This window comes from Perca fluviatilis, chromosome 4 (genome assembly GCF_010015445.1).
Source record: "Perca fluviatilis chromosome 4, GENO_Pfluv_1.0, whole genome shotgun sequence".
Taxonomy (NCBI): Eukaryota; Metazoa; Chordata; class Actinopteri; order Perciformes; family Percidae; genus Perca; species Perca fluviatilis.
The window spans coordinates 4,469,760-4,496,277 of record NC_053115.1 but is presented as its reverse complement, the minus strand read 5'-3'; the positions used below and the strand labels follow the sequence as shown (position 1 = coordinate 4,496,277).

General features: G+C 40.4%; 3 protein-coding genes across 4 annotated transcripts; all 3 read right to left on the bottom strand.

The window, feature by feature from the left end:
- Positions 1-3,109: 3,109 nt before the first annotated feature.
- On the bottom strand, positions 3,110-3,685 carry LOC120556803 (lectin-like). Its single transcript, XM_039796530.1, has 2 exons — positions 3,559-3,685; positions 3,110-3,470 (listed from the first exon to the last, which is right to left on the bottom strand). The coding sequence occupies exons 1-2, from the start codon at positions 3,643-3,645 to the stop codon at positions 3,222-3,224; spliced, it is 336 nt and encodes a 111-aa protein (XP_039652464.1). The 5' UTR covers positions 3,646-3,685; the 3' UTR covers positions 3,110-3,221.
- A 3,997-nt stretch (positions 3,686-7,682) lies between these two features.
- LOC120556802 (lectin-like) lies at positions 7,683-8,676 on the bottom strand. The gene is made up of 3 exons (XM_039796528.1): positions 8,584-8,676; positions 8,132-8,222; positions 7,683-8,043 (listed from the first exon to the last, which is right to left on the bottom strand). Exons 2-3 carry the CDS (start codon positions 8,216-8,218, stop codon positions 7,795-7,797), a joined length of 336 nt encoding a protein of 111 aa, XP_039652462.1. The 5' UTR covers positions 8,219-8,222; positions 8,584-8,676; the 3' UTR covers positions 7,683-7,794.
- An 8,259-nt stretch (positions 8,677-16,935) lies between these two features.
- On the bottom strand, positions 16,936-24,114 carry optc (opticin). 2 transcript variants are annotated; one of them, XM_039796622.1, is made up of 7 exons: positions 23,942-24,114; positions 21,591-21,818; positions 20,952-21,108; positions 20,656-20,814; positions 20,363-20,565; positions 18,583-18,678; positions 16,936-17,348 (listed from the first exon to the last, which is right to left on the bottom strand). In XM_039796622.1, the coding sequence occupies exons 1-7, from the start codon at positions 24,020-24,022 to the stop codon at positions 17,181-17,183; spliced, it is 1,092 nt and encodes a 363-aa protein (XP_039652556.1). In that variant the 5' UTR covers positions 24,023-24,114; the 3' UTR covers positions 16,936-17,180. The 2 variants fall into 2 exon arrangements, with proteins under 2 accessions (XP_039652556.1, XP_039652555.1); XM_039796621.1 differs by having other exon boundaries at positions 21,591-21,821; positions 23,942-24,113.
- Positions 24,115-26,518: the final 2,404 nt, after the last annotated feature.

The following is a 26,518-nucleotide window of genomic DNA, read 5'->3' as shown; positions in this document are numbered from 1 at the left end:
TTTAATATTAAATAATGCTCCTCTCCATGGTAATTTTCTGGACGGAGACTTTGAAATGTCAGCTTTAAATGCCAACAGGCTAAATCCCTCCTTAGACACATTTTGCAGACATGTTAACACCAAAATTACCACCACTGTTGTTGGAGTCCAGAAGATCAGAGAAAATCTGGACTGGAACAGAGGAACGCTGTCGTTCTCTGATTCTGATGCTAAAACACACACACACACACACACCCACACACACAAACACACCTTCACACACACTTTCACTGAGGGCTGCTCCCTTTTAGTCGATTAGTCGACTAATCGGTCGTTTTGGTCTTAGTCAACTTAGATCTCTTTAGTCCATTAGTCATGTTTGATGCTGTTTTCATTCTGAATTACTTATTTCCAAGAAACGTACGAGCACATCTCTGGTAAACACAAGAATTAAAGTGGCGCTTTTGCATGAATCTTTGCGGAGAAACTCAGATTTACAGATCTGTCGATTAAATCAACTAATCGATTAGTCGATACAATTGAATGAGGGTTAGTCAACTTAGAATTTCTTCAATTGAGCACAGCCCTAGTTTCCATTCATGATGAGGTGAATATATCACCATTAAAGATGTGTGACAGTGGAACAGAGCAGTTAGAGATAAATATATTCATGATGTTGTTTATTTCTTAAATGGAAAAGTCACTGAATGTATCCTCTCCCTAGTATCCTCCTGCTGTTGCATTATTACAAAGATACGTTCCTTTTTTGTCACTCTTGTTCAGTTGGACAATCTGCTTTTGGTTTCTGTTGTCACCTTTTTCATATAGAATGTCAAATGATTTCATGAAGTTTCTGATCTTTTGGGTTGTTTACTCTTTTTCTTTTTAATATTGATCCTGTTTCATTTGTTTCATTTCATTTCTTATTTTGACTTTGTGTGTGGAGCAACCCAGTCTCACGTCAGTTCGTGATGGCATCACGAAAATAAATCTATTAGAACATGATACCATCACGATATTGTGAAGATTTACGTGTTGGGGTCGCGTTTTTAAAACTAATGTATTTCAATGGGAAGCATCTTACGTAATCGCAGCATGAATCTTTCTGCCAGTCGGGCTGCAGCAGAGAAGCTGGATACAGCTTTGATATTATTGGTATTTTTAGCCCAATAACCGCTGTTTTAATCAACATTTATTCAGCAGATCTTATCACGGTTTATATGTATTTCTTTTAATGTTATTATTTCGGTCCATTTCGAACGCTACATCTATCAACATTTATTTAGCTGTTATCATGGTATGCATTTCTTGATTTTAATATTATTTCGGTCTTATTACCGGTGAAATATTTCAGTAAATAAGACAGAACAGTAGGCTACGATATGAGCCGAGCTGGGCGCATTCAAAGCCGATGTCCCACAATGCAATGCGGGCATTCATTCACAGAATCAGACAGCGATCAGCGGGTCTTTAACGCCTGTATCGCTTCAATGTACGTAAGGGATAACGTAGAGCGAGGCGGTTGTTATAGCGAATACAACTTTCTGACAGTTTAGCATCTCTGATGCCAACCACAATTCGGTCCCTTATTAACGGTTCTCTCAGGGCCCCGAATTCACAATGCTCAGCCAGTGTGTGTACCGCAGTTATAAAGGACTCGACACTCTCACCGGGCTCTTGGCTCAGTCTGTTGAAGCATGCTCTTTCGAAGATAACGTTCTGCTTGCTAACACAATGTGCCGTGAACGCGTTGTAAGACTTCTGTTCGTCCGTGAGGGGGTAAAACTTTAAGAATATCTTCGGTGTCATCGCCGGCTGCATACACGAAGGCATTCACTTGAAACTCTTGCGACAGTTTATCCAGTCCCGACGCTATTCTGTAGCGTTCAAAGCGTTTGATCCGTCCCGGCCATTCATTAGCATCGGAGAAGTTGAACTTGCCTGGCGGCGCTAGCTGTGGAGCTAACTGTTGCGCCGACATTTCTCCATACATTGTTTTTGCTTCCTCGGACAATTACTTTTCTTAATCAGGTTTAGTTTGCCTCTTCTGTCCTTCTCCACTCGATCCCGTTTCCGACACCATGTTAAGTTAGGAGTGTATTCAAAACTAAATTCAGACACAGAGCTGTGTGTATTCAAGTCAACATTTACTTGAACTTGTGGGTCTTCCAAAACACTCCGTCACACTATAGGTCCCTTTACACAATTAGTTCCGTTTTCACTGCAGTACCCAGAGCTCTTTCACCAGGGATATGCTCTTGAACACAACCAAACTATATAAACATTTTTACATTATATAACAACCTGGTCTCACTCAAAAGTGTACAAATAACACGGGTTTACACTCGTGCAATGTGTACGCCAAAGTCAAATTCTTCGTGCAGTACATACGTGGAGCGGTCCAATTACAGTAAGGGAGACCGGTGCGTTTTATATGCACGCGGCTCGCGTCGCCACGTTGCACGTTATCACGAGACTGACGTACTATTGAGAGAACGTCACGCCAAAAAATAAATAAAAAATGGTTGGGTTTAGGAAAAGAATGCAGGGAAAGGCTTTAGTAACACAAGAAAGTGACAAAAACAGGGCACATAACCACAAAAACACGCTAATAAACGGTTGGGTTTAGGGAAGAAATATTGGGGAAGGCTTAACAAAAAAACGGCTGAAAATCACCACACGCAGGACGCAAACCCCGATCTCCCAGGTGAAAGTCCTGTGTTTTACCCATCCACCACCCGAACCAACCTCCTTATGTGGTCCCACGTCCCTTTATACTATACGTGAGCAAGATCCGTGTGCATATAAAACGCACCGGTCTCCGTTACAGTTATTGGAGCGCTCCACGTATCTACTGCACGCACATTTTGACTTCGGCGTACACATTGCACGCATTTTAAAAGTGAGAAACTAGTGTTATCTGTACGCTTTTGACTGAGCTGTATGTAAAGTGTAGGCCTACTTTATGTTTTTAAGCTCAGTTCTTTGAACTGATGGACCAAAATATTGGCATTTCTTACCAAGACTTACTTTGGTACAACTGCCATTATTCTTTGATATTTGCATTACAAATAAAACCATCACAAAAAGAAAATAATTTACAGTGAGAAAACATGCTTTTGATTCCAGATTACATAGCAGGTAGTTTTATTGTAATTCACACTGACATTCAAAGATGACTTGTACTTGCAAACCATTCAATTTAACAAAGCTTTGTGAGGTCATGTGAAGACATAATTTCATCATGAGCTCCAAACTCTTTGAAAGTTTCTGGTCAACTCCAGTTTGCCGCCATCGGTCAGCTCAAGGCGGCACATTTCGCACGGACTATTGATGTACGTCCCTGAGCTCCACTTGGCTTGGCCATGCTGGTTGTAAACGACCAGGTTGCCGTCAGCCTGCATGAGCACGTGCACAGCACCTGATCCATCAGTGCCTGAGGCCCACACAGGCCGGTTGCCAGAGTCATAGACGACAAAGTTACCATCTCCCTGCAGGCAGAAACAGAGACATTTAACGGATACCCAAACAATCATACCAAAATATAGAGTGAGCATTTCATTTTAGAGAGTTACTCACCTGAAAGATAGCCTTAAACTGCCCATTGTTGGAAGTCAGAAATTGGTCCTGATGGAGCTGATCATTTATAGACAAGAAGTTCTTCATGATTCTGAAAGAGACAAACCACTAACTCTGTGACGTTGCATTGACAGTGTGCGTTTTTGGCATTTCTTGTATGCTGCACCAGTAATTTGTAACTGAATAGTAGCTCTACTTTTGATTCTGACATTGAAATAATAAAATAAAAATACATTTGTAATGATCCACCTCAGTTCATAACTAGAATGAGAATGATGTACCAATTATGAACAGATTTAAGCATCCTGTAGTGACTCTGCATCAAACTATTATTGCTCAGTAATGTATTCTCTATTACAAATAGATAAATAAACCTATAATAACTTACACAAGTAATTACATTAAACTACTCTTGCTCAGTAATGTATAACTCCATCTACAGCATGACTTACAGTTTGCTGTCATGCGCCAGTCTGTCTGTGAGAGCAGTGTGGAAGTGAAGGTCTTTATATCTGGTAGGCCCGCTGCCCCTAGGTAGCTTCTCTTCTCTAATTGCAGTGCGATTGGAGTCTGGTGTGTGGGAGTCAGGGTTCCAGCTGCCTCTCATCTACCACAATCAACCTCTGCTTCATTTACCCGTCATTCCTCCACTCTGCATCACAGTTCAATCACACTCCTGAATGAAATTCTTATTCATGTATTCACTGTCAGCTGATTTATAGATGGGGAAAGAAAAAAGAAACCTTTTTTGCAACAAAGTTTGTGTGTGTGTGTGTGTATAAAGAGTTGTGATTTAATGAGAACAATGTCACAATATTTTAAGAAAAGAACTCATAATAAAAACAAATAACTACATGATTTGTAGGCTTTAGTTAAAGTAAAATCAGTATTTTAGGGGTTAGGCTCTAAAATGAGCACCAAACTTTTTGAGTTACGGTTACGCCACAAGATGTCACACTAATCTTACTGCAGTCTGTATTCTTCACCTTGCATGGATATTCCTGTGTATGGTTACATGGAACAACTGCATATAATAATACTGTTAACATGCTCTTTTAATATTAAATAATGCTTCTCTCCATGGTAATTTTCTGGACGGAGACTTTAAAATGTCAGCTTTAAATGCCAACAGGCTAAATCCCTCCTTAGACACATTTTGCAGACATGTTAACACCAAAATTACCACCACTGTTGTTGGAGTCCAGAAGATCAGAGAAAATCTGGACTGGAACAGAGGAACGCTGTCGTTCTCTGATTCTGATGCTAAAACACACACACACACACACACCCACACACACAAACACACCTTCACACACACTTTCACTGAGGGCTGCTCCCTTTTAGTCGATTAGTCGACTAATCGGTCGTTTTGGTCTTAGTCAACTTAGATCTCTTTAGTCCATTAGTCATGTTTGATGCTGTTTTCATTCTGAATTACTTATTTCCAAGAAACGTACGAGCACATCTCTGGTAAACACAAGAATTAAAGTGGCGCTTTTGCATGAATCTTTGCGGAGAAACTCAGATTTACAGATCTGTCGATTAAATCAACTAATCGATTAGTCGATACAATTGAATGAGGGTTAGTCAACTTAGAATTTCTTCAATTGAGCACAGCCCTAGTTTCCATTCATGATGAGGTGAATATATCACCATTAAAGATGTGTGACAGTGGAACAGAGCAGTTAGAGATAAATATATTCATGATGTTGTTTATTTCTTAAAGGGAAAAGTCACTGAATGTATCCTCTCCCTAGTATCCTCCTGCTGTTGCATTATTACAAAGATACGTTCCTTTTTTGTCACTCTTGTTCAGTTGGACAATCTGCTTTTTGTTTCTGTTGTCACCTTTTTCATATAGAATGTCAAATGATTTCATGAAGTTTCTGATCTTTTGGGTTGTTTACTCTTTTTCTTTTTAATATTGATCCTGTTTCATTTGTTTCATTTCATTTCTTATTTTGACTTTGTGTGGAGCAACCCAGTCTCACGTCAGTTCGTGATGGCATCACGAAAATAAATCTATTAGAACATGATACCATCACGATATTGTGAAGATTTACGTGTTGGGGTCGCGTTTTTAAAACTAATGTATTTCAATGGGAAGCATCTTACGTAATCGCAGCATGAATCTTTCTGCCAGTCGGGCTGCAGCAGAGAAGCTGGATACAGCTTTGATATTATTGGTATTTTTAGCCCAATAACCGCTGTTTTAATCAACATTTATTCAGCAGATCTTATCACGGTTTATATGTATTTCTTTTAATGTTATTATTTCGGTCCATTTCGAACGCTACATCTATCAACATTTATTTAGCTGTTATCATGGTATGCATTTCTTGATTTTAATATTATTTCGGTCTTATTACCGGTGAAATATTTCAGTAAATAAGACAGAACAGTAGGCTACGATATGAGCCGAGCTGGGCGCATTCAAAGCCGATGTCCCACAATGCAATGCGGGCATTCATTCACAGAATCAGACAGCGATCAGCGGGTCTTTAACGCCTGTATCGCTTCAATGTACGTAAGGGATAACGTAGAGCGAGGCGGTTGTTATAGCGAATACAACTTTCTGACAGTTTAGCATCTCTGATGCCAACCACAATTCGGTCCCTTATTAACGGTTCTCTCAGGGCCCCGAATTCACAATGCTCAGCCAGTGTGTGTACCGCAGTTATAAAGGACTCGACACTCTCACCGGGCTCTTGGCTCAGTCTGTTGAAGCATGCTCTTTCGAAGATAACGTTCTGCTTGCTAACACAATGTGCCGTGAACGCGTTGTAAGACTTCTGTTCGTCCGTGAGGGGGTAAAACTTTAAGAATATCTTCGGTGTCATCGCCGGCTGCATACACGAAGGCATTCACTTGAAACTCTTGCGACAGTTTATCCAGTCCCGACGCTATTCTGTAGCGTTCAAAGCGTTTGATCCGTCCCGGCCATTCATTAGCATCGGAGAAGTTGAACTTGCCTGGCGGCGCTAGCTGTGGAGCTAACTGTTGCGCCGACATTTCTCCATACATTGTTTTTGCTTCCTCGGACAATTACTTTTCTTAATCAGGTTTAGTTTGCCTCTTCTGTCCTTCTCCACTCGATCCCGTTTCCGACACCATGTTAAGTTAGGAGTGTATTCAAAACTAAATTCAGACACAGAGCTGTGTGTATTCAAGTCAACATTTACTTGAACTTGTGGGTCTTCCAAAACACTCCGTCACACTATAGGTCCCTTTACACAATTAGTTCCGTTTTCACTGCAGTACCCAGAGCTCTTTCACCAGGGATATGCTCTTGAACACAACCAAACTATATAAACATTTTTACATTATATAACAACCTGGTCTCACTCAAAAGTGTACAAATAACACGGGTTTACACTCGTGCAATGTGTACGCCAAAGTCAAATTCTTCGTGCAGTACATACGTGGAGCGGTCCAATTACAGTAAGGGAGACCGGTGCGTTTTATATGCACGCGGCTCGCGTCGCCACGTTGCACGTTATCACGAGACTGACGTACTATTGAGAGAACGTCACGCCAAAAAATAAATAAAAAATGGTTGGGTTTAGGAAAAGAATGCAGGGAAAGGCTTTAGTAACACAAGAAAGTGAAAAACAGCTGGCACATAACCAAAAACAAGCAAATAAACGGTTAGGGGTAGGCTGAAAATCACCACACGCAGGACGCAAACCCCGATCTCCCAGGTGAAAGTCCTGTGTTTTACCCATCCACCACCCGAACCAACCTCCTTATGTGGTCCCACGTCCCTTTATACTATACGTGAGCAAGATCCGTGTGCATATAAAACGCACCGGTCTCCATTACAGTTATTGGAGCGCTCCACGTATCTACTGCACGCACATTTTGACTTCGGCGTACACATTGCACGTATTTTAAAAGTGAGAAACTAGTGTTATCTGTACGCTTTTGACTGAGCTGTATGTAAAGTGTAGGCCTACTTTATGTTTTTAAGCTCAGTTCTTTGAACTGATGGACCAAAATATTGGCATTTCTTACCAAGACTTACTTTGGTACAACTGCCATTATTCTTTGATATTTGCATTACAAATAAAACCATCACAAAAAGAAAATAATTTACAGTGAGAAAACATGCTTTTGATTCCAGATTACATAGCAGGTAGTTTTATTGTAATTCACACTGACATTCAAAGATGACTTGTACTTGCAAACCATTCAATTTAACAAAGCTTTGTGAGGTCATGTGAAGACATAATTTCATCATGAGCTCCAAACTCTTTGAAAGTTTCTGGTCAACTCCAGTTTGCCGCCATCGGTCAGCTCAAGACGGCACATTTCGCACGGACTATTGATGTACGTCCCTGAGCTCCACTTGGCTTGGCCATGCTGGTTGTAAACGACCAGGTTGCCGTCAGCCTGCATGAGCACGTGGACAGCACCTGATCCATCAGTGCCTGAGGCCCACACAGGCCGGTTGCCAGAGTCATAGACGACAAAGTTACCATCTCCCTGCAGGCAGAAACAGAGACATTTAACGGATACCCAAACAATCATACTAAAATATAGAGTGAGCATTTCATTTTAGAGAGTTACTCACCTGAAAGATAGCCTTAAACTGCCCGTTGTTGGAAGTCAGAAATTGGTCCTGATGGAGCTGATCATTTATAGACAAGAAGTTCTTCATAATTCTGAAAGAGACAAACAACTAACTCTGTGACGTTGCATTGACCGTGTGCGTTTTTGGCATTTCTTTTGTGCTGCACCAGTAATTTTTAACTGAATAGTAGCTCTACTTTTGATTTTGACATTGAAATAATAAAATAAAAATACATTTGTAATGATCCACCTCAGTTCATAACTAGAATGAGCATGATGTACCAATTATGAACAGATTTAAGCATCCTGTAGTGACTCTGCATTAAACTTTTATTGCTCAGTAACGTATTCTCTATTACAAATAGATAAACCTATAATAAATTACACAAGTACTTACATTAAACACATAAACTACTCTTGCTCAGTAAAGTATAACTCCATCAGCATACTTACAGTCTTGAACGTCACACCAGTCTGTCTGTGAGAAGCAGTGAAGGAGGTGAAATTCAGGTCTTTATATCTGGTAGGCCCGCTGCCCCTAGGTAGCTTCTCCTAATTGCAGGATTGGAGTCTGGTGTGTGGGAGTCAGGGTTCCAGCTGCCTCTCATCTACCACAATCAACCTCTGCTTCATTTACCCGTCATTCCTCCACTCTGCGTCACAGTTCAATCACACTCCTGAATGAAATTCTTATTCATGTATTCGCTGTCAGCTGATTTATAGATGGGGAAAGCAAAAATAAACCTTCTTTACTGCAACAAAGTTATTGTGTGTGTGTGTGTGTGTGTGTGTGTGTGTGTGTGTGTGTGTGTGTGTGTGTGTGTGTGTGTGTGTGTGTGTAAAGAGTTGTGATTTAATGAGAATAACGTCACAATATTTTAAGAAAAAAGTCATAATAAAAACAAATAACTACATGATTTTTAGGCTTTAGTTAAAGTAAAATCAGTATTTTAGGGGTTAGGCTCTAAAACGAGTTACGGTTACGCCACAAGATGTCACACTAATCTTACTGCAGTCTGTATTCTTCACCTTGTATGGATATTCCTGTGTATGGTTACATGGAACAACTGCACATAAACAAACTGTAAAAATACAAAAAAAATTAAATTAAAATGTTCTTTTAATATTAAATAATGCTTCTCTCCATGCTAATTTTCTGGACGGAGACTTTGAAATGTCAGATTTAAATGGCAACAGGCTAAATCCCTCCTTAGACACATTTTGCAGACTTGTTAACACCAAAATTAAAAGGATTTCAAAAACAAAGAAAACACTCAATGCATGATGACTTGACAAAGGTGAAGAGAGACGCTTTGAAAGACTTACAATCACACAATAATCTCATTATAAAACCAGCTGATAAAGGAGGGGAGGTTGCGGTACAGGATGTATCAGATCATTGAACCAAAATTGAGAGACAACTGAGAGATACAGGTGCAGTAGCCATGGGCAGTATGAGAATAATAAAGTGTTTTGTTTTAACATTAAAACATCTAAACTTACTAAACAAAAAAGCCTGTCCAGATGAATCAGTAATTTATATCAAGATTTTTATTCATTTTGAAATCAAATGGGAACTAAAAGCAGGTGCTCAGTAAACTCTGAAGTCCAGTGGACACTCCTGAAGGCATCAAGCCACTAACTGTGTTTATAGAGATCTGGTTTTGAGGGATAATATAAACTAATTTAGAATCTGTTTAGCTATTGTTGCAACAAACAGTGATGACACGTGGCCCCCAAAATGCTGCTGTGTTACAGTGTAATTTTTGTTATCCTTTATTTTGTGACAATTAACAAACATTCAATAAATCAACCTCACACACACACATATATATGTATACATATATATATACATATATATATATACATATACATACATATATACATATATATGTACATAAACATATATATACATACATATATATACATATATATATACACATATACATACATATATACATATATATGTACATATACATATATATACATACATATATATACATATATATATACACATATACATACATATATACATATATATGTACATATACATATATATACATATATATATATATATACACACATATATATACACACATATATATATATGTGACGGGTCACAACTGTATGTGATGAAATGCAGCTCCACACTACTGTCGCTCCTACACATCAGAGGCAGCCAGGTGGATTACAGGGGTCTTTATTACACCGTATCTTCCTTATTGCTCTGTAACACAGTACAGCAGTGGTATGTCAATCGCATTGGTCTCAGGATAACCGTCACTGCGCTTCCCGCATCACTGTGTGTGATTTCATAACTGGATGTGATCGTATAGTGGATATTACCTGATATATTCTAATACATTACAATGCCTTAGACTACATTGTATTCACAGTTGCACAATCAAATATATCTCCATATGTACTGACATTATATTGGTGAAAACACCACCCAGTAATCCATTTTATAATATAAGAAAAAGGCAGAAAAACCCATTCGCCATTAAACATGAGGTAAGCATAAACACAGCACAGGTATACGTCATACACACCTAATCAACAGGCTGCTTCACTAACTATGAGCTAGCCAAACTAGCGTGAGCTACTTAACAGTTAGAAAGAGCTGCTCACGCGGACGAACAATAATTGCAATGAAACATCATGAAAACTAACACAGAAATGCATAGGATATTACCTGTAACACAGTACAGCAGTGGTATGTCAATCGCATTGGTCTCAGGATAACCGTCTAAACAAAACACGGAACAGATGCAAATGATTATGCTAGGCTAACACTGACAATGTACGTTTCAGTAAGTCTCTAAAATATCATTTTAAAGACTAGATAGCTTATAGTCTGGGCTCAGGACAGTTAGCTAACGTCAATATATGTACATTATATGGTAAAATACAAAGTATGAACATTTGAAATCTCACAAAATTATTAATTATCCCGGACATGCGGGAGAACGTGACCTACCACTGCGCTTCCCGCATCACTGTGTAGTTCCGTAAACACCGACCCACAATGCTATAACCACCACCGAACAATAGGAGGTGGCACTGTTGCCCGCTTTTGCCATAATAAACCAAGTATATTCAACCTACCACACACACACACACACACACACATACACACACACACACACACACATACACACACACATACACACACACACACACAAACACACACACACACACACACACACACACACACACACATACAAGACAGACAAAGAGAAGACAGAGACACACACAGACAAGAAACAAGAGAGAGAAACAGAGACAGAGAGAGACACACACAGCAGAGAGAGACAGAGAGAGACAAGAGACACACAAGACAGAGACAAGACAAGAGACAGAGAGACAGGCACACAAAGACAGAGACACAGAGAGACACAGAGCACACAGACAGAGACACAGGCACAGCAGGAGAAAAGAAAGAGAGGCAGGAGAGAGAGAGAGAAAAGAGAAAGGAAAGAGGAGAGAGAGAGAGAAAAAAAAAGAAAGAGAGGAAGACAGAGGAGAGAAGAAAGAGGAGAAGAAAGAGAAAGAAAGGAGAGAGAGAGAGAGAAAGAGAGAGGAGACAGGAGAGAGAGAGAGAAGAAAGAGGAAAAGAGGAAAAAGAAAGAAGGAAAGAAAAAAAAAAGAAGAGGAGAAGAAAAGAGAGAGAAAGAGAAAAGAAGAAAGGAAAAGAGAAGAAGAAAAAAGAGAGAAATAGAAAGGAAGAAGGAAGAAAAAAAAAGAAAAGAAAGGAAAAAAAGGAAAGGAAAGGAAGGAGGAAAAGGAAGGTTAAAAAAGGGGAGTGACAAGAAGAGACAGAAAGGACGAATAGTGGGAAGATAGACCTAAATCGGAAAAGGAAAACACCAAACCAAAGCAGAAAAAAAAAAAAAAATTGTATAATTAACACATGGAGCTAAACTGAAACCAAAAAAAAAGAGAGGGGCGACAAAGCAACCTGACTCAAGGGCTCATTCCTCTACTGACAACACTTGATTCACTTTTATCAATCAATATTTTAAAGGGAAGTGCTTTTCTTTTCTACGATCTAAATAATCTATATAGGCCTACATCTCCAAACACTTTATAGCTTATTTAATAGTCTGAATGTTTACTGTTGAGTAAAATAAAGTTGGAACAGCGCTGATTTTAATAGCCATGTATGTTTTAAGTAATAAATTGTATGCTGCAACCGGGTTATGAAAATAGGAATGAATGTATATGACTAAGGAATAGGTCCAGACTGACCCTTCCTCTCTCCCTGTCTCTTGCATATAGATTAGATTTAAACAAACTATTATCATATAAAGAGAAACCTTCTGCTACGCAGCAGGAAATAACCTGCTTCCTTCAGTCTCCAACCTCCTGGTGCCTTAGTCTGGGTTAGGACAATAGAATGTTAATTCATGTAAACTTGTGAGACTTAACATCTGCATGATAGAACCTATTGATCTGTGGGTACAAATGACCCCTGGGGCAGAGTTTAGAGCATGTCCTTCCTAACTGGACAGCGAAGAAACCAACAAAATGCGTCCAACCATGCCAACGAAGAGCCTATGAGGAAGGATCTTCCTCACGAAGGAGAAAAGTAACCGCCCCTGGGATTGGAGGAATAAATCAGGGGGCCGACAGGGGTTCGGCGCGAAATAGATGTGGAAACGTTAAATGTTGATGTTAAACAACTATTATCAAGGCCCGCTGCAGCGTAATTCTCTGTATTTTGACTCATCATTTTTATTAATACATCTTTGTGTTAACCTTTCATTTGGACCCCAGCTTCTTCAGAGATTCTGAAACACGTAGATTCTCTACATTAGCCTACCAAGCACATTATAACACGATCACCAACAATTTTTGTCTATCAGTTTATTAGTTTATTGACAGCAGTCACGTTTTAATAAAAGTTCGAAGTTTGGTTTAAAAAGTCGAACAAAAGGTTTTAAAGGGTTATGTTGCTAAAACATTTCTCGTCCAAAACGAGTTCATGATCAATAAATTATATTCATTGATTTTATATCAATTAACAGTGTTAGTTCTGTGGAATGATTGAAGATAAAGTGGCGACTGTGACAACCCTGCTGTTGTGAAAATATAGCCTTCGTTATGGATCAAAGTGGCGTTCGCTTTTGTCTGTTAAAAGACAAGAAAATAAGAACATTTTGTCATTACTTTCTTGATCATGCACGCTACATAAGCTCTTAATAACTGCTGGTATGATTGTAAGCAACAGGCCTGTCAGAGGGAAGTGTTTGCTGCAGATTAACAGCAGCTGTGAATGTAAATGCAGAGCTCCATCTACAGGCGTAGATGTGTCATTACAACCACCACAATTTATACATAGTACATTTGTGCACCTTCAATTTATGTCAACAAAGGTGCTGACCGCTGACAGGCTGAGATTGTTGTTCCAAGTGCCTGACTTGGAAACACAGGTTAAAGATCAAATTTTTTAATTTGTCAAGGTGGGAAAAAAAAATGAAAAATTAGATATTTGAACCCATTTTTCTGTTTTTCCAAATGTCCGTTTGTGCTTAGAAAATTGAACTGATAAGCGTTACACTGACCGAGGGTGACCTTTTGGTTAAAGAGCAAAACAAACAGAAAAACATCCCCCAAATTGCTATCGCCAAACCCACCAGACTCCATTCAAATAAACAATCATTTTATCATCGTAAAACACACTTTGTTCAATGTCGACAGAAACTAAATAAAACTATCAAAAGCTGTCTTGGTTCCCACTGTTCCAACAATCACCACAAGTTAGTAATCATAATATATATTGGATGGGTCACATCCCCCCCAATATTTTAATATTCTCAATATATTGATAGGTTAAAATATATTGCTTTTCTACGACAGGCAGCTATGCACCGCTGTCCGGAATAATCATTAGCAAATTTGTATGATCATCATAACTAAACTTTTAAGCAATTATTATTACAACCATTTCTAGTGGCCCATATACAGTGTAGCTTAGGCCTACTGCAGTTCTTACGTTACTGTAGGTTATTCAAGTGGTGTTGCTATACCCCAGCCGAAGCTGTTGCACCACTGCTGTGGGCAGGCTACCGTCCCTTTTCAGATGTATTCAAAAGTGGAAAACTAGAATGTAATATGAATGTTATGTAGGCTATTTCACTGTTGTTATTAAAAGGACAATTTTATTAATGGACAATTGTCTCACAGTGTTTTGTTGAATTCTTGTCAACATGTTAGCTAGCTAATGTTAGCATATATCCTTTGTATTAGCACGTACAGGACATGCATGAAATCCAAAGTCAACGGGAATACTTCATTTTGCGCGGGAACTGGGTAGATTTGGTCCCCCCCCCCAATGTTCACTTCATGCTTGCGGCCTTGAATCACCACTCTGGTTTGTTTGAAATAAATCCTTAATTTACCAATTTACATGTGAAAATATTTAGGTTTTGTACGCTAAAATGATTGTTTATTTGAACGGAGTCTGGTGGAGTTTGGTGATGGTGATTTCGGAGCAGTTTCATGTTAAACAAAAAGGATTTTACTCCTTAAAAGGTCTATCTCTGTTGGGCTCCATTCCATAATGTTGTCAGACACTTAGAATTAATTTAGACACCAAGGCATGGGGGAATAGGGTGCAGGTAGAAAACCCCCCGAAACTACCCTTTAAGAAATGGAAAGTGAAATAATTTGATTGATAATTTTAATTATTGTTAGTCTTTCTTTCTTTCTTTCTTTCTTTCTTTCTTTCTTTCTTTCTTTCTTTCTTTCTTTCTTTCTTTCTTTCTTTCTTTTTTGGATCAAATGTCATTGAGAAAAATCTTGAATGAACTGAAGCTTGCTGTACTACTAATTTGTTATCTCTGTTAAAGGGTTAAGTACATAATATCACTAATAATAATAATAATAATAATAATATGTTAAGATAAGAAGCTGTATTTCTCCCAGGAGAGAAATCTTTCTTCAGACAAGAACAATGATGAGTTAAATATATATACAGATAATATATAGATAATAAAATATCAACATTAGAAAGTTATACAGTAAACCGGTGTGTTTTATTGTGATGTAATGCAAAACAATAGTGGTGTTTTCTGATCATCCAAATTAAAGTTACACAGATTATTTGGAATGCGTATTTAAATATGGATCAGGATGCAAAATACATTTTTGTAAGCATAATGTTCAGTTGAACACTTTGATCAGCAGAGGGCGCTAAAGCATCAGCAAAACAGTCCTGCTGCAAGTTCCTCTCCTCAAAACCAACACACTCTCACTCCCATGGCGTAAAATACGGACACCTGGTCAGGTGCCTCTGGCGTTGTTATTGACGCTAAAATTCTCCTTTAGAATCATATCTAAACACGCTTTATCTAAACGCACTTTATCGGGACTATTGGCGTCACTTTTGATGCTCTGGGTCGGAATGTACGTTTAACTGACAACAACAGGCAGCGAGGTTTAGGAAAAGATCCTGGGAGGGCTTATAACAGGTACGTTTCAGTGACACGCGGGACAACAACGGGACAGTTGGGTTTAGGAAAAGATCGTGGGTGGGGTTATAAAAATGAACGTTTCAGTGACACATGGGACATGAACCCCGGTCTCCTGGGTGAAAGTCCTGTATTGTTTGACCCATCCTGAAGTCTCTTTTATATAGACCTTAGTGGTCCCCTAATACTGTATCTGAAGTCTCTTTTATATAGACCTTAGTGGTCCCCTAATACTGTAACTGAAGTCTCTTTTATATAGACCTTAGTGGTCCCCTAATACTGTAACTGAAGTCTCTTTTATATAGACCTTAGTGGTCCCCTAATACTGTATCTGAAGTCTCTTTTATATAGACCTTAGTGGTCCCCTAATACTGTATCTGAAGTCTCTTTTATATAGACCTTAGTGGTCCCCTAACACTGTATCTGAAGTCTCTTTTATATAGACCTTAGTGGTTCCCTAATACTGTATCTGAAGTCTCTTTTATATAGACCTTAGTGGTTCCCTAATACTGTATCTGAAGTCTCTTTTATATAGACCTTAGTGGTCCCCTAATACTGTATCTGAAGTCTCTTTTATATAGACCTTAGTGGTCCCCTAATACTGTATCTGAAGTCTCTTTTATATAGACCTTAGTGGTCCCCTAATACTGTATCTGAAGTCTCTTTTATATAGACCTTAGTGGTCCCCTAATACTGTATCTGAAGTCTCTTTTATATAGACCTTAGTGGTCCCCTAATACTGTATCTGAAGTCTCTTTTATATAGGCCTTAGTGGTCCCCTAATACTGTATCTGAAGTCTCTTTTATATAGACCTTAGTGGTCCCCTAATACTGTATCTGAAGTCTCTTTTATATAGGCCTTAGTGGTCCCCTAATACTGTATCTGAAGTCTCTTTTATATAGGCCTTAGTGGTCCCCTAATACTGTATCTGAAGTTCTCTTTCTTTAAGAGATTATTCAGCTGGTGCAGAACTAGAGCCAGCCAGTCCCACAATGAGCTTTCCTTAGGATGTGCCATTTCTGTGTCTGTAGCTATTGAGGAGGAGCAAGGGGGGGCAAGGTGGAGGGTGGGGGTGTGGCCTTGACCAACTGCCACTTTGCTCGTTTGAAAGCCATGATGTCTCTCTCTCATGGGTGGGCCAAATTCTCTGGGTGGGCAAAGCAGAGAAACCTTTCCCCTTATGACCTCATAAAGAGAAGATTCCAGGTCGGCCCATCTGAGCTTTCATTTTCTCAAAGGCAGATCAGGATACACAGGGCTCGGTTTACACCTATCACCATTTCTAGCCACTGGGGGACCATAGGCAGGCTGGAGGAACTCATATTAATATTAAAAAACCTCATAAAGTGAAATTTTCATAGCATGGGACCTTTAAAGCGCAGCAGCTGCTCTGCCCGGTGCGCTCCATACACATGTTGAAGGGGGCTTTTTGCGTTGTATCTGGTGCTGAGAGGCACTGCCCAAGCGTCCGTATTTTACGAGTTAGGAGTGAGAACGGGTTGTCAAAACACACAACACCATTTAACTTGTGTTAATGTAGATGCATTGATTTGGTTTTTCTAATGTTGCAACTGTCAGTGACTCCCTACAGGCAGGCGTGGCAGGCAGACGTAGGCCTGGGCAAACAGGTTGATGTTCAGCGGGTTGCCATCCAGACGGATATCCTCCAGGTTACGGCGGATGAAGTTGAGATCATGACTGTTACAAAAGGTGTCCTCGTGCAGAGACTGAATGTTGTTATTCTGATTGGGGAACAAGGACATTTCTGTTGAAGTTTTCACAAGGAAAGTGTATTAAAGTGCATTAAACATTTATTGAGGGACAGCGTTGACTTTACATAGCATGCCCTAATTAAAAATACAAAATTGCAGAGTGCAAAGTGCACAGGATTAGAGGATAATGGGATGACTGCCACCTCGACCAAAGGCAGAATCAGGGAATTATAAGGTATGCTGTTACACCCTGCTACACCCTGCAGTGCCCTGCTACGCCATGAACTACTACATCTACTATTTCTAGTCATAGTTCCATTTTCTTTATAGTGACTATTATTGCCACTGTTCATCACAACCCCAACCGGCACCGTCAGACACCACCCACCAAGAGCCTGGGTCTGTCCCAGGTTTCTTCCTAAAAGGAAGTTTATCCTCGCCACTGTCACACTAAATGCTTTCTCCTGGGTGAATTACTGGAATTGTTGGGTCTTTGTAAATTATAGAGTGTGGTCTAGACCTACTCTATCTGTAAAGTGTCTTGAGATAACTCTTGTTATGATTTGATACTGTAAATAAGGTGGTTAGACGACAAAAACGTGTTTCATGCTTCTAGCTTTCGCGGCGGCGTGGACGGCGATATAACGAAACTGCAGCCTGGTGCGACATGCGGCCAGGCATACAATCAAAGGAGCCCTTTTACCACGCTTTGACCGACTGACCCTGCACACCATCCACAGGAAGAAAGAGGGAGAAAACACTAATTTTCTTCTTTATGTCTTTCTTATTAACACGTTCCTGAGTAAAAGAAATTAGGAAACTCGTCATAGTGTAGCCACTCCTCTGATGTATCTCTGTCTCGCTGTGCACCATGTATTGTAACCACGCAGACACCACAATGCAATGATTGCCTACAGAAGAGAAGAAGTTCATTCTTGGAGCCGCTCCGACCACTTTGACCACAATCAGTATGAACGAGAGGACGGTTTGCGGCGACCATGTGCGCCGACCGCACCCCCCTGTCTGCACTGAAAACAAGTAAGATGAAACACGTTTAAATCGTCCTTTGATTCTGTAGCCAGGCTAGGTCTGGGAAGGCTGGGCTGGGGGATTTCTTTTCTATATATTTCTATGTCTGTGACTATGTTTTACAGTGTTGCAGTGGCTGTTGCTGTTAATGCTGTTCTTAATTGATGTGATCTGGCTGCAAACTACCCTTTGGAGGCCTGAAAAAAGAAGAGGAATGAGATGAATGTGCTTCTACCTGAAGGTGTAACACTCTCAAGCCCAGTGGTAGAGGTGTAGGAATGTAATCCAGGTTATTGTTGGACAGATAGAGGAATTCCAGCTGGCTCATATCCTACATGGGGAGAAAAGAAACACTCCCATAACACAGTAATACATGAAACTATCCACAAGAGGGAGCCCCACACCCACTGAATATGAACTGTCTTGACCTTAAACAACCTATTAAATTTACTGAGTAAGACTTAATAAATTTTTCATGTTTTTCATTGTTTAATAAACCAGGATGGCTGCAGGCCTAAGGGGGTCAGAGAAAGCAGTAGGATCCCACCATAATTCACCAGGGGTTGCTGGAAAATGTATGTTCTAACTATCCACAGATACTAAGATGTATTATGCTGTTTGATAGTGCAGGATTACAAAGTATTGCCTGCACCTGTTGTTTTTCCCAAACTACTCCTGTATAGGTGTAGAAACTTTGTAAACTTTGTCGTAAAAGTATATGTAACGGATTTTCCCAAAGATATTGTTAGGCAAATACGTAAGTAATACCTCTCAATCATCCTTTATGACCCATTAGAAGTGTGTGGTAGTGTTTGTCTGCAGCAGGAGGCGACTCCAAAAAACCAAGACGTTGACAGCCAAATTGTCAAACTCAAGGCTTCAAAACAGTAGTCCACAAACCAATGGGTGACGTCATTGCTGCTACGTCCACTATTGTTCCGGTCTCTGATGTGCAGAGACCCTGCCCTCTGCCTGTGTTTTCTCTTGGTCAGTCAGGACGTTTATGGGTGGTAACAAAGAGCCTTTGGGCCACATCTATATTTCGACGACGTTTAATTTACTGGATTGTTCCAATGCCGCTGGAGGTTCCGCCGGATGTCCCTCATTTTCGTCCAGATGTCCGTTACCTTCCGCTCTCTTTCTTTTGGCATTCTAACCTCCGGTGGATTTCTAAGGACTATGGTTAACTGCTCCTCAGATCTCTGCAGGGTAAATCCAGACAGCTAGCTAGACTATCTGTCCAAAGTTTTGTGTTGCACGACTAAAACTACTTTTGAACGTACACGTTGCACCAAAAGAAGTTCCTTCCCGAGGCTATTTTGCAGAGGCAGCGTTGCTGCGTTCAAGTGTTTAGCACCGCCCAAGACGATTGTGATTGGTTTAAAGAAATGCCAATAAACCAGAGAATGTTGTGTGGACTAGCCAGACCTTCCTCCGCAGGAGAGATAGGTAGAGATGGGGAGATAGGTCTGGCAATGCGAGACTACTCCCAGCCAATAACAGCGTTCTCATTCCCCACCGCCACTTTGCCCCTCAGCGTCTCATACCGACACACAGGTGTAGCTACCTGACACAGACACACACAGACACAGGCTGAAGCTGTGCATTCACTCATAATCCAATAATGGGTCACCTTCCCGTAGAGGTGTGTGTGTTTATTTGTGCTCTCTCTCTCTCTCTCTCTCTCTCTCTCTCTCTCTCTCTCTCTCTCTCTCCATCTCTCTCTCTCTCTGGCCATTGAGCCGGGGAAGGGGGGGCAACTTTGAACTTAGGGGATACTCACTACATATTATTGCTTTTAAATGCATATACAGTACATATACTACACATATTCATACACATGTTGGTGAAAAAAGGGTACAAGTCGAGTTTTTGTCAAAACATTAGTTATTTTCTCAAACCTGACAGAGCTCCTCCAGGACCACAAATCATGAACCAAGTGATACTAGTACGAATAAACCAATCTTCATGTGTAAAACAATTTTGTATTTTAAGCATATATGCAGGATATTTACCTTGAATCCTTCGGGATGTACCCCACGACTGATCAACCTGTTGTTACGTAGATCAATGAATTTCATGGTGACTGGCAGTTCAGGCATGACCTGCAGGTTGTTGTCAGCCAGCAGTAACTCCTTGAGCTGCGGCAGAGAGCGAAACACATCCTCATCCATCCCTGAGATCTGGTTCCCTGTTAGATCAATGGACTGGAGTTTATCTGTAACAAACAACAACAGGAAATCCTATTGTCTTTTACGTGTCATTTATCTCAGAGTTTATAGTAGCTGCGTCCAAAGGGAATCCTCACTGAGGTTGATAAAGTCTGTGTTCTTGACATGTCGGATCTTGTTGAAGCGGCCATACAAATGCGTGGTTTCTTTGGGCAGGGGTGGGATCTGATCCAGGCCCATGTCATCACAGTACACACTACCACCAATACACACACACAGTAGGCAGGTAGGCATACCTGCACACAGAGACGGCAGAGTTTTAATACATATGCACGCAGAACAGACACACAATTTGACACAATTTGATATAAATACTTTTGATTTTTCTACTTTTTTGACAGTAAATATAGACCCAGTTGATGCTTTGACCTACCCAGGCCGGTGTCAGGGCCAAAGAGACCTGGTCCCTTGAAGTCCAGGGTGACGGGAGCTGGAGGCAGGGTGGGCAGGGTCAACTCCTCCTCGTAGTGTTCAGCTGTGGGCTGGTTGGCTGGTGGAGGGGTTTCTGGTGCCACCGTGCCCACCTCAATCTGTCCTCCCAGGGCAGCCAGGAAGAGAGAGAGACAGTTCAAATACTTTTATTACTGTGTAGATATAAATAAGGTTGCTATTACTGAACCCTGGAGCATTTTCGTTGGATAGTCCTGTTCATTTGAGGCGGTGTGAAAACTCCTTTCGAACTTTAGTTCGGACCAAACAACCGAACTCTGGTCCGCTTGAAAACGGGGGTCTCGGTTCGCTTCCAAGTGCTCTAACATTCGTTTCACTTCAGGTAAGAATGTGATCTGACCCAAATATAGGGAGTGAACCAAAAACAGAGCATTTACTAGCTTGCAATTTCAACCTTGCACACAATGTATGGACTTATATGAGGAATGATAACCTTCAAATACATAACCTGACATGAACACATATCTCTCGTCTGTCAAAGTTCAAGATCTGAGGATGTGAACTCCTGTCTTATATTCAGGTCGACACGGTAATAGTGTTTTATCCCTTCCTTCCTCCTCACCTCTTGGTCCAAGTCGTCGTAATCATAACTGTCTCCATAAATGTTGGTGTCCAGGTTCTCCCAGTCCATTTCACTGTTCAGGTCGTAGTTTTCGAGGTCAAAAGCCTCATCATCTGGCTCACCTGGAGGGGCTGCCATGCTAGCGTGGGGGCCCAGGAAGACCAGGACCATGGCAAGGGCCATCATCAGAGACTGCAGAGACATCCTCAACTCAAACACGGGGACAGCCTGCTAACATCAAAAGAGGATAATGAAGGGTTTAATTTACCAGTGTCAGTATGTTCAGTTACTATGTTCAGTGTCTCAAACAGAGCCCTAGCTACTATAGAGAACACTGAGGATATGTTCATGGCATTTTTAGTATATCTAGGCCAGCATAATACATAAATCGTTGTATTAGAAATGAAATAGAAAAATTCAGAGTGGCTTTCACTTTGGTGTCCGGTCAGATTTTGCTGAGAGGGGTTTCGTTTGGGGGACTCATGACTTGGGTATTGTTTCAATTTGATCGATTCCGATTCTGCTTATTGAAACCGGTTCTTACTGAATCTCAATTCCGATTCTTTGAGGTGCTTATTTTGCAGGAAAACAACATATTTATATGGAACAGGCTGTTCTCATGATCTAAACTCAAATGCAAAAGAACGTGACCTCACGATGCTCTGTACCTGACTCACAGTAACCTCTTGCCGGCTAAACTAAACCACAATGGCCGTTGAAATGGCTGTAACCTCATGGTGCTCTTTCCCTGGCTAACACAAAACGTTTTTGGTACGATATCATACGAACCCATTCATGAGAATGCGTTGCATGGAATTGTTGATGTTATGTACAGATCAAGATCATGTGATATCGTCAAAAGTTTCAGAACATTTACTAAATAGACCTTGGTGGTGAAAACATTTCTTTTTCTTTTGTTACTGAAGAAAACGGTCCGAATTTGAAGATCAGGAGGCAAGGTATGAAGTTAGGTGGAGCAGCTCACACACATTACTTTTAGCTCGCACGCAAACAACTTTTTTAGCTGGGACACACTACTTTTTAGCTCGCACACACGCATTTTACGAGAAAAAAGTAGTGTGTGCGTAAGGTGAAAGTGGAGAATGTGCACGCATTCCTGATGTATGGCCCTTAGCAACTCATAGCTGGTAACCTCCATATTATCACCGATCTTCTGCAGCGCAGGCAGCGCGGTCTTCCATCATCGGCATGTTTGTGTACTCCAATATCACGTCGTGCAAGATTTCCTGTTTTGAAATTCGGGACTCTGGTTGTTAATGTAGTCTGTAAGTGTGTGCTGTGCTGTTCTGGCCAAATCATTGCTCGTCTCCACACACTAAACGCTACCTTTCCAGATGAACAAACATTAAAAAAAAGTTCACACCCTCACTTCTTCTTTTTATCTTATCTATAGGAACAAAACTGTTAAATCTATTATTGTCATGTCTTGGGTCATCTGTTAAGATTTGAAAAATATTTTAGACCAGATTGTTTAAGAGTTTGAATAGCAGTCCTGCCCGGGTCCTTTCCCTGATTAATGAGCCAAAGAAGCATTGTTGGCTGTTTGGTCAGAATGCCAAAGGAATGTTTGCTTTGAAAGCTGACGGGACTGTGTGAATGTTGGCCTGCTGGGACAGTCCTACAGACGCTCGTGCTGGGTTTGAAAAGACAGCTTATACTGCTACTTATATCCTTATGTATTTGTTTGTTTAAGTGGGACAGTGCACAGCTTCTTAGCTGTACCAGAGTTAGCTAAAAAAACTTTTTCATCTGTAGTCCTTGGGCAGGAAACAGAATACCATCTCAAATGATTACATGCTATATTCTCATGCTACAGATTAGAGCACACAGGTCCATAACCACTATATATATATATATATATATATATATATATATATGAATTGTAGTCATCAGGACCACTGACACTCACCCTACAGACTAGAATAACACATAAAGTACTTAAAATTACATATTGTATATACAAATATAAGTTACATGAGTGAACTAGAGCATGCAATACACAGTTCTGTTATTTAAGTATAATGTGTATTAAAACCTGTGAAAATAGAGCAGTTCTTAACCTCCCACTGTACTCTAAGCTCTCTGCACACAGAAAGAATTAAGAATTCCAGCAGTGATTATATCAGCTACTGCAAGTGAGACAAAGGTCTGAAATGAAGCAGAATTAATCGTGTTCATATACAGGAACCACGTATTAACCATCGCAGCAAATGATCATCATTGTCATTGTGTCTGAAGTAACTCAGAACTTATAAACACAAAACATGATCTTGACCCGCCTGAATAACACCGGGAAACACATTAAAATGCAATCATTGCAGATAACTTACTGCTTTGTTTCCGCTGTATGCTCCTGCAGACTCCACAACCTTCAGTTTTTCTAATCCTGTTGCTATTATTTGCTGCTTCATCCCCTGGGCGCTCTCAGACTGGTCCCAGAGTCCCGGCGGGCCCCTGTTGTTCACTCGGCTTCAGAGCAGCCTGTGGACAATGCATCATTATACGGTGAGAGAAGGGGGGATGATGTGGCAGAAAAAAAAGGGGGGGGGGGCAATTGCAGGTTATTTCAGTCAAAGTGTACTCAGCTGTCACCAGTGCCCCTTTCAAGACACACACACACAGACACACACACACACACGTAACTGTCCAGCAGCATCTTCACATCTTACTAATCAAGGTTATAAAAGGTGTAGAGTTATAAAGTTTGTTTGTAAAATAAAACCGACCGTGATCTGTTTGCATTCACTGTTTCCATCTTTTTTCATTTACCTGTGTTGCTCCAACCATCTTTTTTTTTCTCGTTTTATAATTACTGTAACAAAGCAGAAAAACTCAAGGCAAACAGATTAAAGGAGACTTAAACTCTTTGAACACATTGTATACGAAACATAGGAAAATATATAGTTTTTTTTTCTTCTGGGTAATTCAAACAAATTCGCCTAAAGCCAAACTATAAAGTTACATTATTATCTTTTTTTTATAATTTTATGGCCATTATTTGTATAGGACAGCTGAAGACATGAAGGGGGAGAGAGAGGGGAATGACATACAGCAAAGGGCCGCAGGTCGGAGTCGAACCCTCGGCTGCTGCGTCGAGGAGTACACCTCTATATATGGGTGCGCACTGCTCAGCGAGGTGAGCTACCCAGGCAACCACATTATTATTTTATTATCTTATTTCTTCTTTAAAGAATGTTATCCTTATTTGAAGTGCAGCACTGAATGACCGTTTATGAAAACGTTCTTTTGCCTTTTTGCCGTTTTCAAAATGTTATTTGGGGCTGAATCAAATGTTTTATGGTCACGATTCATCTGGTAGCTGGTTGGCTTAGTTCCTGAAACGCCAATGGAGATATTAAACGGGGAAATCACTTCCGGAACCACAGCCGTTCAAAAAGTATGCGCTCTCTGTTGAGCTCTATGAGAGTGTAGTGCAGAACAGGCTTGTGCAAAATTCGGAATTTCAGAATTGGCCTCCATTCAATTCATGAATTGGAATTTGAATTGAATTGACTCCGCCCCACAGGAAGTTGAATTTGAATTTGAATGACAGGAAGTGGAATTAAATGAATTGCAATTCGAAGAAATTCCACACTGCCACAAATCAGAAAGAATGTATTAGGAAGGTTACTTTAGAAATTGCTTACTGTTATAAGTTACCCATTATAAATGTGGTTTGGATTACTTTATTTGGATTACTTTATCAATGCATTGATAAATATTTAATTTGATTAGTAACTAATTGAATTACACATTTTACCTCAGTAATACAACTAAATACAATTACATTAATTTTGTAATTTAATAACATAATTTCATTACACATTAACTAGTGACTCCTCAAGCCTGCATACATTTTGTTCCAAAATATAGATCACTAGATCAAGAGAACAAATATTTCTATTAATTCCACAATTGAAAAGAATTGTTTTCTTGATTTACAATAAGTAATAAGTAAAGTGTGCTTGCATGCTTTTAAACACATATCATATCCAGTGTTGGGGGTTACTCCTTACGAAGTTCAAGGGGCAGACACCGTCACCACATTTAAGAGTAAACTGAAAACCCTCCTCTTTAATAAAGCTTATAGTTAGGGAGTGAGGAGTTGCAGCGTCCGCCTAACCTGGCCCATCTGCTCCTCTTCGTAGTCATCAGTTTTATTTATTATATAATCAATAATATAGCGAAAGTAGAGGGAGGCAGGCCAGTACAGCCCGATCCGGTTGGGGAGAGTTCTAGCCTAACCAGGCACCTCTCTTTAACCTGCCTCTCTTAGTTATGCTATTATAATTCTAGACTGCCGGGGAAGTTCCTTCCTTCCTATGACACACTGAGCTGCTCTCTCATCTCCATCTCTGTTTCCACTTGTTTCCTTTTGTATGCATCCTGTCCCAGAAATGCTTGTTTCTAGCTCTGGGGAGTTTACTCCCCGGAGTCCTTATGTTTCTTCTTCGCAGAGCTATGCTCTGCGATTCTCTGCAATGCCCAGCTGCGTCCTGCTGCGTCCTGCTGCATCCTGCTGCGTCCTGCTGCGTCCTGCTGCGTCCGCCGCATCCACCCATGCTCTGCAGCGCCACGTTACATCCCGCAACGCCCTGCTGTGATGTTCATATGCACAGAGTAGTCAGGATCCGGTATAGGAGACTGCACTACTCAGTATGACACAATGTGCCCTGCTATGACATGAACTTCCACAATGACCTTCGAAGTCACTGTTCCATTATCTTTAATGTGACTATTATTGCCACTGTTCATCACACCCCCAACCGGCCCGTCAGACACCACCTACCAAGAGTCTGGGTCTGCCGAGGTTTCTTCCTAAAAGGGAGTTTCTCCTCGCCACTGTCGCAATAGCCACTGCTAATGCTTGCTCTTGGGGGAATTACTGTAATTGTTGGGGTTTTGGA